The 16,266-nt window shown below is 36.9% G+C and overlaps 1 protein-coding gene across 12 annotated transcripts in view; it reads left to right on the forward strand.

The window, feature by feature from the left end:
- Positions 1-16,266, forward strand: part of LOC145255614 (pleckstrin homology domain-containing family H member 2-like) — a 1,732,783-nt gene that overhangs the window by 1,515,877 nt on the left and 200,640 nt on the right. For all 12 annotated transcript variants that reach the window (XR_013863868.1, XM_080114122.1, XM_080114121.1 and 9 more), the window contains one exon: positions 9,882-10,059. Coding sequence is in view for 11 of the 12 variants with exons in the window: in XM_080114122.1 (XP_079970248.1) it covers positions 9,882-10,059 (178 nt within the window). In the remaining variant the exon portion in view is untranslated. The remainder of the gene's footprint in view (positions 1-9,881; positions 10,060-16,266) is intronic.

A 16,266-nucleotide genomic window follows, 5' to 3' on the forward strand; every position in this document is an offset into this window, starting at 1 on the left:
GTAAAATAAAAAAAAACATTAGATCTAAGTTAGAAAAGCATTTGTGGTAAGGCATGAAAATAGCGACAAAATGTTTTTTTTTTATAAACTTTAAAAAAATCAAAGTACGAGATTTAAGTAAATAAAAATCCTGTCAGTGAATAACAGAGAGAGCTGTTCAGTACAAAATATCAACAACCATCAGAAGTAATAAAAGAAGCCGCGCGTGCTTACTCCCCTCCACCTCTGGTGCTGCATGTGAGATGACGCCACAAAAAGAAATAGTGAAGAAATGATGACTGTGACAAGTGTGAAGGGCCAACGTTGCCTTCACATTTTCGCAAAGTTTCAGAAAAATCTAATGGATGGAGCAAAAGTTATGGGGTAAAAAGTGTCATTTTTTTTGCAATTTGGGGGCATTTTTTTTTATCCCTTTTGAGCTCCTGGGAACGCTGAATCGCAGTGAAAATGGACAAACGGTAGTTTCACGCCTTAACACATGTATATTTGAATTCAGCACCATGGAAAACCACTATACAGACATACATATCAAGTTTTTGAATAATATGAAAAAAGAGCTCCAAAAAGTCCCAGAGGGATGCGAACCAGAGTTTTGCTAGGGTCACCCATACTGAATTTATATTAAGAACAATGGCTTTCACATGTTGGCCAAGTTTCAGGAAAATCTAATGGATCGATCAAATACTATGGGGCAGAAAGTGTAATTGTTTTGCCATTTTGGGGCATTTTTAAAATTTCTTTCGAGTCCCTGGGGACGCTGAATCCCAGTGTAAAAAGATAACAGTGCAGTTTCAGGCCTTAACACATGTATATTTGAGTTGACCACCGTAAAAAGCCAATATTATAGTCAGACATATAAAGTTTTTGTTGAGAAATATGAAAAAAGAGCCACCAAAAGGGGCGTTTTTAGCACTGAAAGTCCCCGGGGACGCGAACTAGAATTTTGATAGGGTCACCCATACTGGATTTATATTAAGAACAATGGGCTCCACATTTGGGCTAAGTTTCAGAAAAATCTAATGGATCAAAAGTTAATGGGCAAAACGTGTCATTTTTGGCAATTTTTTTTTTCCTTTTGGACACCTGGTGATGCAATGGGAATCTCCCCAAACACCCGATTTTTTTACTGTGAACATCTATTTAATTCAATACAATTTGTGGCAAAATTTTAAGAAAAAAAACTAATGGACGGTTATCTGGCAATCGTCCGGACTAACGGACGCACAGAAGCCACTGAAAACCTAGGTCCCTCTCCGATAAATCGGGCGACCAAAAAAATAGCAGTGGGATTGGATATGAAGAAATAACTAATTCAGAATGAAACAGAATCTAACAACTAAAGTGCAGCTGTTGTTTAACATTGCAAAACTGTTCAACGTTGGACATGACCGAAGTAATTTGTAGTTTCATATCATTTTCTGCATTCAACCTATTTCTACATTTAGTTTTAGTAACTGCATACAATGAGAATATTTTCTCACAAAGATGAGTTATTGAGAAGCGAATCAAAAACTTAAAGACGTGCGCTGCAATTTCTGGATAGTCTTCAAACAGGTTTATCCAGAATGTTAAAAGTTCACTTGCCTTAAATTTTACTTTATAATTATAATTTTATTTTTCCATATGAAGCATTTGGTCCTCTTTAAGAAAGGGCCCCCAGAGCCCCTTAGCCTCCCTCATAGAGCAACAGGGCTCCGCGGGGGCCACCTTGGGAAACCTTGTAATAGTAAAGATTGGATGATTTTAATCTGGAAACTTTTTGAACACATATTCTATTTTGAAGAAATCCATTATGGCCCCGGGTAAAGTCGGGTACCACCACTTGTTTATTAATGGAATTAGATTTCAGCGTTTCATCATTTCAATTTCGTCGTAAACAGATTCAATCCGGGTTTTTGATCGCACCCTCGAGTCATAAAAGACCGAATTTACAGCCACATTTAAACAGCGATTTCTTAGCACCTAATGACCAAATCTTGCAGAACATATATTCGATCCACCAAAAACTGTTTACCATTTTTTTTCCTTCAAGAACACAAGTGGAACCGTAATATATCAGTCTGTTTTACTTTGTTGATTTTTTTAAAAACAAAATTTTCTGAAAGAGAAGATTTTGTTTGATTCGACCATTTTTTTTTTTTTTTTTAGTTCTTCATTTAGATGTTCTTGGAGAAATGTCAGGAAGATTCCATTGCAGGAGTCTTGCGTTTGGTTTTAAAGGCGTTATTTGGATGGATTTCTCTTTGATTTCGTTCTTTTTTTTTTTCGGTAATTTTTTTTTTTTTTGTTTCATGTTTTTCTTTTAAGGTTCTCGTAAAAATAAAAATAAAAAAAAAACGCTTAGTAGAGAATATTATCGGGGATTTTTATGTTTTAAGGAGAAAAGTAAAAATGAAGTGCGTAAAAATGGAGGGAAAATCAAAAGTGGGAAATATCTTATATTAAAACAAAGAATCAAAAAGAAAGAAAGAACGAATGAAGAAAGAAGGAAAGAATAAAAAGAAAGAAAGAGTTTATAAAGAAAGGAAGTAAAAAGAAAAGAAAGGATGATAGAAAAGAAAGGAAGGAAGAGGAAAAGAAGAAAGAGAAGCAAGAGAAAGAAAGAAGGGGGAGAAAACAGAAGGAAGGAAGGAAGGAAGGAAGGAAAAAGATGAAAAAAAATCAAAGAAATAAGATACAAGGAACGAGGGGAGGAAAATGACAGAAAGAAGAAAGAAACAGGAAAAAAAGAAATGAAAGAAAAAAGTAAAAAAAAGGGAAATGAAGAAAAATAAAGGAATGAAAAAAAAAGAAAGATAAATAAAAAAGAAAAAAAAAGAAAAAGGTAGGTCTAAAGAAAGAAAGAAAAAGAGAAGGAAGAAAAATAATCTATAAAAATGAAAAAAAAAACATTTACAAAAAAAAGTTTAAGCGAATGAATTTTAATTAAGGAAAAAAAAGAAAAAAAAGAAGGATAACAAGTCGTAAGGAAGAGCGAAAAAGAAATAAATAAAAGAAAAAAGAAAGAATGAAATAGAAAGAAAGAAGAAAAAATTTAAAAATACATAAAAGACGAAAGGAAAGAATGAAGATAAAGAAAGAATAAAAGAATGAAAACTAATAAAAATAAAAAGAACGAAACGAAAAATAGAGGAAAGATGAAAACGAAAGAAAGAAATAAAAGAAGGAAGGAAAGAGTGAAAAAAAATAAATAAAAGAAGGAAGGAAAGAGTGAAAAAAAAATTTTTTAAAATAAAAGAAGGAAGCGAAATAAGAATAAAAAAAGAACGAACTGACAGAAGGAAGGAAAGATGAAAACGAAAGAAAGAAAAAAGACTTAAAAGGAAGGATGAGAAAAAATAAATAACGGAAAGAAAAAAAGAAGGATGGAAAAGAAAGAAAGAAAAAAAAATGCAGGAAATAAAGAAAAAGAAAGAAATAAGAAAGAAGGAAAAAATTATCAAAAACAAAAACAATAGAAAGAAAAGGAAGAAGGAATAAAAAGAAAGAAAGAATGAAGGATGAAAAAATAAAGAAAGAAGGAATAAAGTGAAGAAAAAGAAAGAAACAAAAGAAAGAATGAATAAATGAAAAAAAGAAAGAACAATATGAAAGAATGAAAGGAAGGAAAAAGAAAGAAATTGTGTAAAAAAAGAAAAAGAATGTGTGTAAAAGGTTTATTATCAAAATAAAGAAAGAAAAAAGAAAAAGAGTAAGAAGAAAATGAAAAATAAAAAAATACAAAAACAACGAAAAAATTCGAATAAAGAAAGAAAAACGAGATTTTAAAGGAAGAATGAAAAAAGCAAACAACTATTTGGTCCATTTTCTCATCGTGGAACAATAAAAACGGATTTCTATTTGGAGTCTGCGAATAATGGAAAGCATAAATTACAAGAGAATCATTCGTGCAGACATCTTGTCATCTTGGAGAAACTTGTTGATAATTCGTCACAGACATCCATTGAAACAAGACAAAAGAGAGATACCAAGAAATACGCGATTAACGAAAGGATCTTATTATAATTGAGACAAAGCGTCTGTCTATGATAAAAAAAAATATCAAGTAGTCCGTTTCAAAAACAATAAAATGCCATCTATAGAATGATCATCTTTCGAAATTTTTTGAGATGTGGATTAATAATTTGTATTTTTCTGTTCGAAATTGCGTACAGATTCCCGAACCTGTCAAGATGCACTTGCAAAAGGCCGGAGGTTACATCAGCCGGAACGTTGTGAGAATAATCGCCAAGATGAAAAGAGTAGTCTGAAGCAGAAGTAGCAACAGTAATCTTTTTTTATTAACGTTCAGGTTGAGGGCTATCGTCCCCAAATTGCCTCTTTGAAGCAATATTTTTAGCTTCTTACATCAAATGGCTTCATACCTTGTTTGGGGGGTGGTGATTTCCATAGAAAAATGGGGTCATCAAAAACGAAATCAGGATAGTCTCAAGTGGGGATGGTGTAAGTGTTATTGGTTATTTTGTACGTCGTATCTAGGACTGCTTATTGAACAGTGATAAAAAAGACTGTTGGACGTGCATAGCTGAAACTCAGTGGACAAGCCAGGCATAAAAGTTTGTGTGTAGCAAATATCGCTGGATCACAGAAATGATTGTGAATTTTATAAAGACTTCTATAGTTAGTATTTTTAATTATTTGGAACAAACGCGGGCATCTTATATATATATATATATATATATATATATATATATATATATATATATATATATATATAGTCATCCACATACAGTACTGTTTCCTTGTATCACAACTCATCAGTGCGGCTAGACATATACCTTTTCCCAGTCGTGGATCGAACCTACAACCATCGTGTTGACAATCGGCAGCTCTAACAAGTGGACCAAGAATCAGTGCCCGTAAATATTTCTCCTCAAATGCCTATTAAATTAGCATTTGGCCGTCGCACAGTGCTCAAACTGTCAGTTTGTTTACAAACAAACAGTGGGCTTTGCTTATTCGCTTAAAAACGTGTCGGGTGAAAATATATTTACGAAGTGCTCAACCCAAAGAGGGGGGGGCGAGCTTCAGAGCATGTCTGTGTGAGTGAGCATACTTCTCAACCCATATACTAAACAAATTTTTTATCTATAGACTTGAAATTTGATATATAGCATATTCAGACATGTGGAAAACTTTTTAATCAGTATTCATCCGTCAAAAAAAGGCTGCTAAGAGGTAAAAATTGAAAAATTCGTACTTGGGAGTCATCGGACTTTTATGGTTGACAACTGTTTCACGAATGCGCCTGCGCGGCCGTCAAACATGACAGTTTCTTTATGTTGAGAATAAGCAGATTTAAAAACACTTTATAACGGCCGACTCAAGCTGGTTTAATGGTTATCGTACTTGACTAACTGCCGTTAGGCTTTGGTTTCGATCTCAGCTCGAGTATTTTTTACTTACAAAAAGTGAACTGTTTAGAAAAAATACACTCATGCTCTCAGTGTTTTCCCGTTTTTTTATTATTATTTTTATTTAGAATTTAACGTTACGTTTAATAGCTACGGTATTTCTGTTTATAATAAAGAATTCTGCACTAATTAATTAAAAATATAATATTTCTGCATATTTTATGATCGGACAACGCCGGGCGGTGTGCTAATATATATATATATATATATATATATATATATATATATATATATATATATATATACTAGCAAAAGTACCCATCGTTGAATGGGTTCAAAAACAGCCTACAGAAAATGGACTCTGATTTATGAAAGTATGATAGGTTATGAAAAGGAAGGGTTGTAAAGAGATAGCTTCGAATTTGGGGTTATCAAAACCAAAGCAAAATATAATGAAAGTAAAAATAAAATGGATAAACCCCATAATTGATTATACCATACCTGTTCACACTGAAACACTTATCACAATATTCTGTGGATCTATATTAAAAAAAAAAACTTGTTAAACTTTGTGACATATTTCCATTCTATGGAGTTCAGGTGCGAACGAACACCCCATAATTTTATTTACCATATTTGTTCAAACTGAAACATAATTATCAAAGTATACTTACGCAGATAGATATGATAAGTCTTTATTAAAGTTTGTGCCTATTTCCATTCTATGGAGGCCAGGCGTGAACGCAGACCCCACAATTTTATTATACCATCCCTATTTAAGTTAAAACATATCAAAGTATTCTTATGTACATCTATATTAGAAACACTTGTAAAAGTGAGAATATGTGTGTGAGAGGACAATTCTTAACCTATATACTCAACGAATGTTTGATCTACAAACTTGAAATTTTGTATATAGGGTATTCACACACATGGAAAAATTTCTAATCTCTTTTCATCCGAGAAAAGTGATCAAAATTGAAAAATTGGTTCGTTGTGGTCATCGGATTTTTATCTGTTTGCTGTTTCACGAATGCGCATGCGTGAATTGTTCACATGACAAATTGAAAACACTTTCTACCGATCAAGACAAGCTGACCAACTTACTATCTTTAAGTTTTAGTTTCGATCTCAGCTCGAGTATTTTATTTACTTATAAGAAGTTAACTGTTTAGAAAAATGCACTTGTCTCAGTTTCTGTATAAACTAAAATATAATATTTATGCGTATTTGGCGACCTAGCAACGCCTGGCGGCCTGCTAGTTCTATTATGGTTTCTAACTCTTAAATGATGGTTCAAGTGATGGTTCAAATGAGGATTCAAGTGACGGTTCATGTGATGGTTCAAGTGATGGTTCAAGTGACGGTTCATGTGGTGGTTCATGTGATGGTTCATGTGACGGTTCAAGTGACGGTTCATGTGACGGTTCATGTGACGGTTCCTGTGATGGTTCAAGTGACGGTTCATGTGATGGTTCAAGTGACGGTTAATGTGATGGTTCAAGTGACGGTTCATGTGACGGTTCAAGTGATGGTGCAAGTGACGGTTCATGTGATGGTTCATGTGATGGTTCAAGTGACGGTTCATGTGACGGTTCAAGTGATCTCATTAAGGATCACACTTTCTACTTCTGAAACGATAACCAAAGTGTCACTCTATGGAGAATATAATCGATTTTGATGACAATAAAAGTATTGGCACATTCGTTGATCTTAATTCAGTTCCGTACGGTATAGTCAGGTTGAAACACCGGTTCTCGTCAGATCACCGAAGTTAAGCAACGTTGAGCCTGACTATTACTAAATTGGGTGACCAATTTGAGAATTCCAGGCGCTGGATGTAGGAGCACATCGACACCTCCCTGCAAGAGTTGCAAAACTATACCCCCCCAACCGCTGACTGGGGACCGCTTGTGAATTTAATACTCCCATGGAACTACCTCCTTTGGAGGAAGCCAGTTAAACCCGGATAGGGTTAGTGCCGTTTCACACAAACACATTCAATCCCGGGCAACGTCCTCTCTGCTAGTAAGGTGTAGAATCCGCATTGTGATATTTCGGGAATAACCTTCGTCAGACATGTTTTACACTTTCAACCGTGCATATTAGAGCAGTTGTAAAATGAGCAAATTCCGTAGAAATTGTAAATGTATTTATTTGTTTTAAATCTATATTATTTACACTTGATGATATAGGATTTGAGTTGATACCCGATGTTATTTAAAAATATTTTCAAGTAAAGACCTGAATATTCAGAACATTTTAATTTCTTTTAATTATCAATTGGTATCGGATAAGGTTGGGGGTTGTTCCCATTATATTATTTTCGATTCTGAAACGAAACACACACACACACACACACACACACACACACACACGCACACTTGTTTTTGCTTTCTTTGACGCCATATTCTCCCAACTAAATAAATGGAAACTAAATTGAAAGAAGCTAATAATAATAAAAAGATAAAAAAAATGTTTCTTTTGAGGAGATTGATACAATTTTAGCACGAATTGATTGCTTTCTTATTTTGCCCCCCCCTCCTAACCTGCCCTTTCACATGTTTTATTTTAATTCTCTCATGCTTTTTTGTTTGTTTATTTTTTTTAAGGATTTTTGTTGTTCCTCGGTGCGCATAAGTGCAAGTAGCGCAGAGAGAGAGAGAGAGAGAGAGAGAGAGAGAGAGAGAGAGAGAGAGAGAGTAGAAGCGTGATTGTTCTGACACTTTTCCGCTAATGAGAAAAAATTTACAGGGCTGCAGCGGCCATATATATATATATATATATATATATATATATATATATATATATATATATATATATATAACGAAATAAATAAAATTAAATGAATGAATAAATAAAGAGTTCCTTTTCTGAAATGCCAACGATAGAAACCTGAAAATGTTTTTGCTTCCTTGTTGTTGGTAGTGGTGGTGAACAACAACAGCAAGAGTAGTAGTAGTAGTAGTAGTAGTAGTATGATCTGTTATCTTAATAATGATAAAGCTCTGGACCATCCGGGCGCCTTTGCTTGTTTGAATCCTACAGAGTTGAAACGATAAAATTGTCGCCCTAAAGAAAACAGCACTACAGCTTTATTTTAAAACTTTTATTGAAAAAAAAATCAATTCAGACAACTTGGTTATGTAGTAGAGCTGACATCTATTCAATGTAGCCGCCTTCAGCCTCAATCACCGCGTCGATATGGATCCAGAACTGGGACCATGCATTTTCCACAAGCACCGGCGGGAGCTCGGCGAAGACTCGATGGATGGCGGCGATCAGGCAGGCTTTGGTGTTATGAGAGAGGGGGGGGATCATGTTGGTAATGTTCTCGACGTACGACCAAACGAAGTAGTTCAGTAGGTTCGGTTCGGGGCAAGAGGGGGGGGGCGCAATAAGGGAAGGGTACAAAGTCGTAACACTCTTCCAGAAGCCAAGCCTGGATCTCTGGACGGGTCCATCTGCAACACCCAGGGTCTGCTAGCGGCCACCCGATTGCACCAGGATCACCACACTCTTCCGCACACCCAGGTACACTTTCAAACCTCGAACATGTGTGGTGGTGTGTTATGGCCCTCACTTGAAACCACGCCAGAGACCAAGACCGTGGCCGGAAACTTTGTTTCAATAACCCTAGCCACGCCCATGGTATTCGTGGCAATTCAGCGATGCATTTTGAGGGTGCTGGCAATGGTCCTGTTTTCATAACTTGGATCGGTAGAGAGCATGAGTTGTACAGCGGCGCATCTTCGATTTCTCTCGTTGAACATTGTGTCCCTTTCAGACACGATAGAAGGCTCCTATCGCTCTTGGGATTTGTACACAACTGGCCAACTAGTAGATGGTCTGCAAAAAAATAAAAAACAAAAAAAAAACAACAAAAAAGCGGTTTTCATTAAACGGAAATGGAATCCTGTCGTTTTTACTAGATCGACAATTTTATCGTTCCACCTTGTGTGTGCATATAACATTTAAATCTAGATACGACGCCTGCACAATTTTAGCGTAAAGAATCGTCAAATTCAATGCCGTAACTAATACATAAGTACATATCTGAGAGCTAAATGTTGCGGTTTCGATTCTAGTTTATGGCACCCAAGTCATCTTTCTTTTTTAAATCACTACTACATATTGGGTGAAATAGAACAATCAATGGAGAATTGATATGAAATACGAAATCTACATTAATTTAAAATATATTTAAACGTATTTTACGATCTGGCAACGCTGGGTGGCGTGCTAATAGTACGATATAAATTTCTGTACAAAACCTGGCTAAGAACACTGTAACGACCATAAATTACCTTTGTGTGAAATTTACAGAAGATTCGCCCAACCGTTTCGGAACCTATTAGGAAAGAACTCACACACACATGTTTTCCAGCTGTTACAACTTGTAGCTTCCACTTATTATAATCTAATCGCGGCACACTAATGCGTCGTGACACAGAGGTTGGGAACCGCTGATCTCTGCAACTGTATCCTTTTCTATATTGATTTTTTTTTCTTTTTGTTTTTTTGCAGGACCGAAACGGGCAAATATGCCATCTTCTGCCAGCGTGGATTGGAACGTACGATACAGAAAGACGGCCGCGAGGCCAAGCCCTCCCGTATGGAAGTTCTCTCCATTTTGCTTCGACATCCCTACCATCACTCTCAGCCAATCAGTATTCCACTTCATTTCCTCAACCACACGTATCAGGTAACTTTCAGCAGCCTTTATAGTAAACTAGCATGGCTACCTGGCGTTACCCGGAGCCATAAAAAAAAAAATGTTCAATTTCCCACCTCTTCTAGAAGAGAAATTATTTTTTTTTTATGTGAGGATTGAAAAAAAAAAAAAAGAAATTAGTCTTCAAAGCGTTACTGAAAGCACTAAAGAAAATTAAGGATGCCTCCAGAGCACTACTGTAGAGAAATGAGGATAGTTAAACGATAAATTAAAACCAGAGTTAGCGTCTTTTAATTTTCCTCATTTTATTAGATGATAACATTAAAAAAAAAGTGTTTAATTCCAGATAACATTAAATGAGAGAAACGGCTATTTACCCCAACCCACCCGACAGCATTTCCTCAAACATGAATCTTTCCTATAAATCTATATATATATATATAAAATAAATTTGTATCTGTGTGTGTATGTGTGAATCCATTCCCTATGGACTCAAAAACGGCTACACACTTTTTATCTGTACCTAAACCTAAACACAGATTCTGTGAACAAAGCTTCTTTCTTAGAACTGCACACCTGTGGAACTATCTTCCGTTTACCTGCTTTCCAGCTGACTACAATATGGTCATCTTCAAGTCCAACGTAAACAAATTCGTGATGAGCCGCTCTCCTTAAGTAACCCAATTTACCAAATTTACACTACTAACGATTACTATGATATCGACCCATTAGCTACTGTTTACTCTTAAACCCGTATCCTCGAGAGGCCTCTGGGCCTAGATAAATGGTGCCTTCTATGCAAAAAAAAAAACAACTTCATGTGCATGGCAGTGTTCTTAGACAAGTTTTCTAGGTATTTTTATAGGTTTTGCAAGTTTTGATCATCGAAATAATCCCATGAAAGAAGGAACAGGCGATTGTGACAAAAGTTAACATAAGTACGTTCTTTGATATGACAGGGGCGCTTTCAAAATGAATGTTTCTGTTTAGAACACAATTAAACCATGATACTTGATTTTGCATTTTTAATTTGAATGCAAGTCATTATATCTATATATAAAACCAATTTTATAAAATCAACAGTAGGTTCTCTCTAGTGCAATCTAGACTACAATATATCATGGATTAAGTAACTGCAGGGAGACATGTGAAGCTTCCTCCCGATTCCTGACGCAACTAAAGCCGGTAATCAATCGATTTGATTGAAAAATGGGCGATTTTACCGATTTCGATAACAATAAAAAAATATGGGAGTGTGAAAAATGTGTTGTCACTCAATCCCTGACAACGTCGGGTCTCCTGCTAGTTTTTGATATTATTTTTCTGAGATTACACTGATTAAAATATATCAACTTTGTAGGGGGTTATTGTGTATTCTTGAAGTTTTAGCTGGACATACAGACAGACAAATGCCTTTTACATAATAGACTAGCCTGGGTGCCCGGCGTTTCCCGGGTGTTTGGAGGTGTGTGTTGAGCAAAAAAAAAAATAAAATGGTAGTAGGCAGGCAGGCAGGCTCGAACCTGTGACACGAAGGCGGAAAAGAAAGTGGAGGTGTGTGTAAGGGTGTTTGTTGAGCGAAAAAAAAAGAAGAAAGAAAATTCCGTAATGAGCAGGCTCGAACCCGTAACGCGCCAGACGAAAAAGAGGTGACCCCCCCCCACAAAAAAAAAAACCCCAACAAACCGTCTTATCGATGTGCCTATTGTGAGTATGTCGTCACGGACGGTCGAAATAACGCGTTTTAAGCGACGTTGTGACCGCTAGGGTTGAATGACTTGCAAAAAATGTTAGCGAAAAAAATCAACCCTTTCTGTGGAAAACTCCCTAGTTAAGGGTGTTTTTGGTCATTTTTTCGATATTTGTCGTCCGAAGGCTCGTTCTTCAAAATGATAGCGATCTCGTGAAAATCCGTCGCCTCAGACGAAAGTTTTAGACAGATATACAAACATACATACATTTAAACAGACAGGTGATATTTATATTATAGATTACATAATTAAACTATATTTATATAGATCGTTTACAGTCTTTTTTCTGACGAAACATAAAGTTTTTGTTTTATTATTTTTAATTCAAATACGGCGTGACAGTTCAAGTAGTTGTCTTCCTAGCATTATAAAAGTAACATGTTCTGCGTACACAGTGTTTCAGTAGCAACAGTTGAACATTTGGAAATAATTTTTGCATCAGGAAGAGATGAAAAATTCGGTATGTGTTTATTGTTCATCTGTGTATTTTCCATTTGTTTTTATATGTTTTTTTTTATTTATTGTGTTCTATTGATCGTGTCGTCTTTATGATATTTATTTTAGTTTACGATTACTTATTTTTCAAAGAACATGGAAACTACGAGGTATCAATACTGGGAAGCCATCAGGGAACTAATCAGAGATGCCCCATGGGGAAATATTTTTTCTCTCCCTGCTGAACAGTATGCAAATGAGACCACTGACTGGTTCAAAACTGCAATCAAAGCGCATGTTCCCATGCGGAAATTTTATAGTAAGCCCCACTCTCCCCAATGGTTTACTTCGACTTGCGCAACTGCCATTGCTCAAAAGCAGCATGCATACCGCAGATTTAACCGACATAAGTCCAGTTCAAACAGACTGAAGTATATAGAAGCTAGAAATAACGTTAAGAAAGAAATAGCGACAGCTAAGAGAGAATTTACGGAAACCACTAAAAAACGCATCGAAGCACAAAAACTAGGAACTCAAGACTTCTGGAAAATCTACAACAGTGTAGTAAATAATGGGCAATCAACAATTCCCCCACTAACCAACAATCACGAGGTTGTCTCCTCAGCAACCGAGAAGGCTAACATGCTTGCCAGTCGGTTTGCCTCAAACTCCACACTGGACCCTTCCAATCACCCCCTACCTGACTTTCCTATGCGGACAGACGCCATGCTAGACGATCTGAAAATCACCCCTGCTCAGATGCATGCCATCATAAAAAACCTTGATATTTCAAAAACATGTGGATCCGATCTCATCCCAGCTGTGCTATTAAAAAAATGCTCAGCCGAAGTAGCTCCAGTTCTCTCCAAACTCTACAACAAATGCTTTAATGAAGCTTGCTTTCCGTGCTGTTGGAAAATTGCTTCTGTTGTACCAGTATTCAAGAATTCTGGCGAAAGGACTGACCCATCAAATTATCGCCCCATTAGCCTCCTCCCACTTTCTGCCAAAATATTTGAGACCTTAATTAACCATGCTCTAGTCCATCACCTTACAGATGCTAAACTTCTGACTGACAAACAATATGGATTTAGACAAGCCCGTTCCACAGCAGACATCCTAACTGTAATCTCTGAACATATATACCATTCACTGGACAAAGCGGGGGAGGGCAGAGTGGTAGCTCTAGATATATCTAAAGCTTTTGACAAGTTATAGCATGAGGGTCTCCTCAGGAAAATCAGATCATATGGTATCACTGGCAGAATACTTGACATAATTAAATCCTTCTTAGATAAGAGAAAAATCCAGGTTGTCCTCGATGGTCGTACATCTAAACAATATGATATAAATGCGGGAGTGCCCCAGGGGTCTATCCTTGGACCTCTATTGTTCCTGATATTCATAAATGACCTCCCGACAAAATTGCCTCTGAGATGGGTATATATGCTGATGACACTACACTCTATGGCAGGCACAACAGGAAGACGAATGAACACATTTCTAAAGAAATGGCAGAAACACTAGAGGAAGACCTCCAATCTGTGGTGGAATGGGGACAAAAGTGGTTGGTCACATTCAATGCCGCCAAGACTAAACTAGTTTCATTCAATAATTACAAGAAACCCTCTCTACCACCCATAGCAATGGCCAATGACTCTTTATCTGCGAGTACATCTTTCAAACTCCTTGGCCTAACGTTCACAGGAAACATGAGTTGGAACAATTACATTGAAGGCATTGCTAGGGCCGCTGCAAGAAAGGTGGGCTCTCTCTACCGTGCTAGACAACTACTAACACCCGAAAGTATCCTGTACCTCTATAAGGCCACCATTCGCCCATGTATGGAGTATTGCTGTCACATTTGGGCTGGTGCATCTGCTACTAGTCTCTCCCTCCTTGACAAGGTTCAAAAGAGTCGCAAACCTGATAGGCCCTGAACTGGTATCTAAGCTTCAGCCTCTGTCCCATCGACGAAATGTTGCATCCCTCTGCCTGTTCTACAAGTATTTTAGTGGTGAATGCTCTGATGAACTGCAATCACTTGTGCCCCCACGACGTGAGCACCCTCGACAAACCGGACAGGCTACTAAATCCCACCCCCACACTGTAGAGATCCCTAGATGTAAAAGATCTTTCTGCTCCTATAGTTTCTTCCCCAGAACCGATAGACTTTGGAATTCCATTCTAGGTCCCTGCATCCCCAACAGTACTGACGTGCAGAAGTTCAAGTGTAACGTGAACCGACATCTTGCTGCCCAAATCCCTACATAGTACCCAAGTAGTTGTTGCCCCTGATAGTAGCCCCCTACACCAAAGTGGCAATTTGCCTTGTTTGGGGTGAAAATGTAATAAAATAAAATGTGTAGCGGTCTGTATAGCAAATTACTAGTGGTGTGGTGGGATGATTCCAATGTTTTCCCAATTTCGATACAAGCACCGATTCCGTACTAAGTTATTGATTCCGATACTACTGCCGATTCCGATTCTTTATAAATCTCTAAATATTTAACGATAGAGTTGCTATTTTTCCCGATGACCGCCAAAACACGTTAAATTAAATGTTAGATATTTTCTTAAGCGTAAAAAGATACTTGTATGGGGAGGATCTATACATTTTATTAATTTGACATAGCATCAGCAGCAGCGAAGAGATTAGCAGCAGCCGTAGTCGAAAAACCGCATATGCAAATTGGGTAGTGCATGTGGGAAGAAAAGGGAGAAAAAGGAGAAAATGCAACACGTGCTCTGGAAAGAAAATGGACGCGTTTAAAAAGTTTAGAGAGAACTGGAGCAATGTCAGCAGAGCATTTTTTGTTTAATAGGACAGTCGGGATGAGATCAAGTCCACCTGCTTTTGGGGTGTCTGGGTTTTTTATGATATCATGCACTTGAGAAGGTGTGATTTTCGGATCGTCTAGTGTGGCTTCTGTCCGCAGAGGAAAATCAGGGAGGGAGTGGTTTGCTGGATCCAAGGTGGAGTTTGAGGCAAACTGACGGGCAAGCATGTTAGCTTTCTCAGTTGCTGCAAAAACAATCTTATGGCGAGAAATGGATAAAAAGGAGAAAAAATGTAACACGTGCTCGGGAAAGAAACAAAGTGGGCGTCGAAGAAAATAGACGCATAAAGCTAAAGGAAATAAATAGCTGGCTGCGGCCAACGTGGGAAAGGAGGAGAAAAGTGTACATCGGGCGAGATGGACAATGACGAGAGACTTTTAAGTCACGCCGAAGGTAATAAATTCTTGTGTTAAAAAAGAAAAAAAGAAAAAAAGAAAAGGCCGACTCGGATTTTTATTTCTTTTTTATTTGTTTCTCAATTTCTGACGTCACGGTTACGTCTCAGCAGTTTACGATTATAATTTTTTTTTTTTATCGTTACTACTAGCAGTGGAAGATTTTGCTTTGAATAAAATAAGATTAAAAAAAAACAATTAAAAGAATCGTTTTTGGCATCGGAAGATAGACACAATTTTTTCTGATTCAGATACCTCCAGAAGTTTCGATTTTTCTGATTCCCGATTCCGAATAACCGCTCCAACACTACAGATTACGTCACCTATATAATTTCGCAATTTTGGAGATGAGGATTGATAATTCATAATATTTAGATTATTCGGACTACTATTCTCATCTTGAATGTTATTCTCACAAATTTTAACCCGATGTAACCTTTGACCTTCTTCAGGTATGTCTTATCAAACTTAGGAATCTTTATCTCGCACTGAGGAATGAATCTACAACCATCAGAAGAGTGGCGTAACGGATAAAGTACTTGGTAAAAAAAAATAGTTGTAAGTTACACTCTTCTGGATGTTGAAGGTTCAATCCTTGAAGAAGGCTGAAGCGCGAGTGATACTCAAAATACAATTGCTAATTACTCAGAACTTCTACCCTGTCACGGCTGAGAGAACAAGGATAAGCTACATGCGTTGATTAAATAAAGAGTTCCGATCGAAATTTCATACAGATTCCCGAGTTCGACAAAAATATTTCCGCGTTCGACAAGATACATCCGAAGAATTTCGGAGGTTACATCGGTCGAAATGTT

Source organism: Euprymna scolopes, chromosome 31, assembly GCF_053919585.1.
Source record: "Euprymna scolopes isolate OS-2025 chromosome 31, ASM5391958v1, whole genome shotgun sequence".
In the NCBI taxonomy this organism is placed as follows: domain Eukaryota; kingdom Metazoa; phylum Mollusca; class Cephalopoda; order Sepiida; family Sepiolidae; genus Euprymna; species Euprymna scolopes.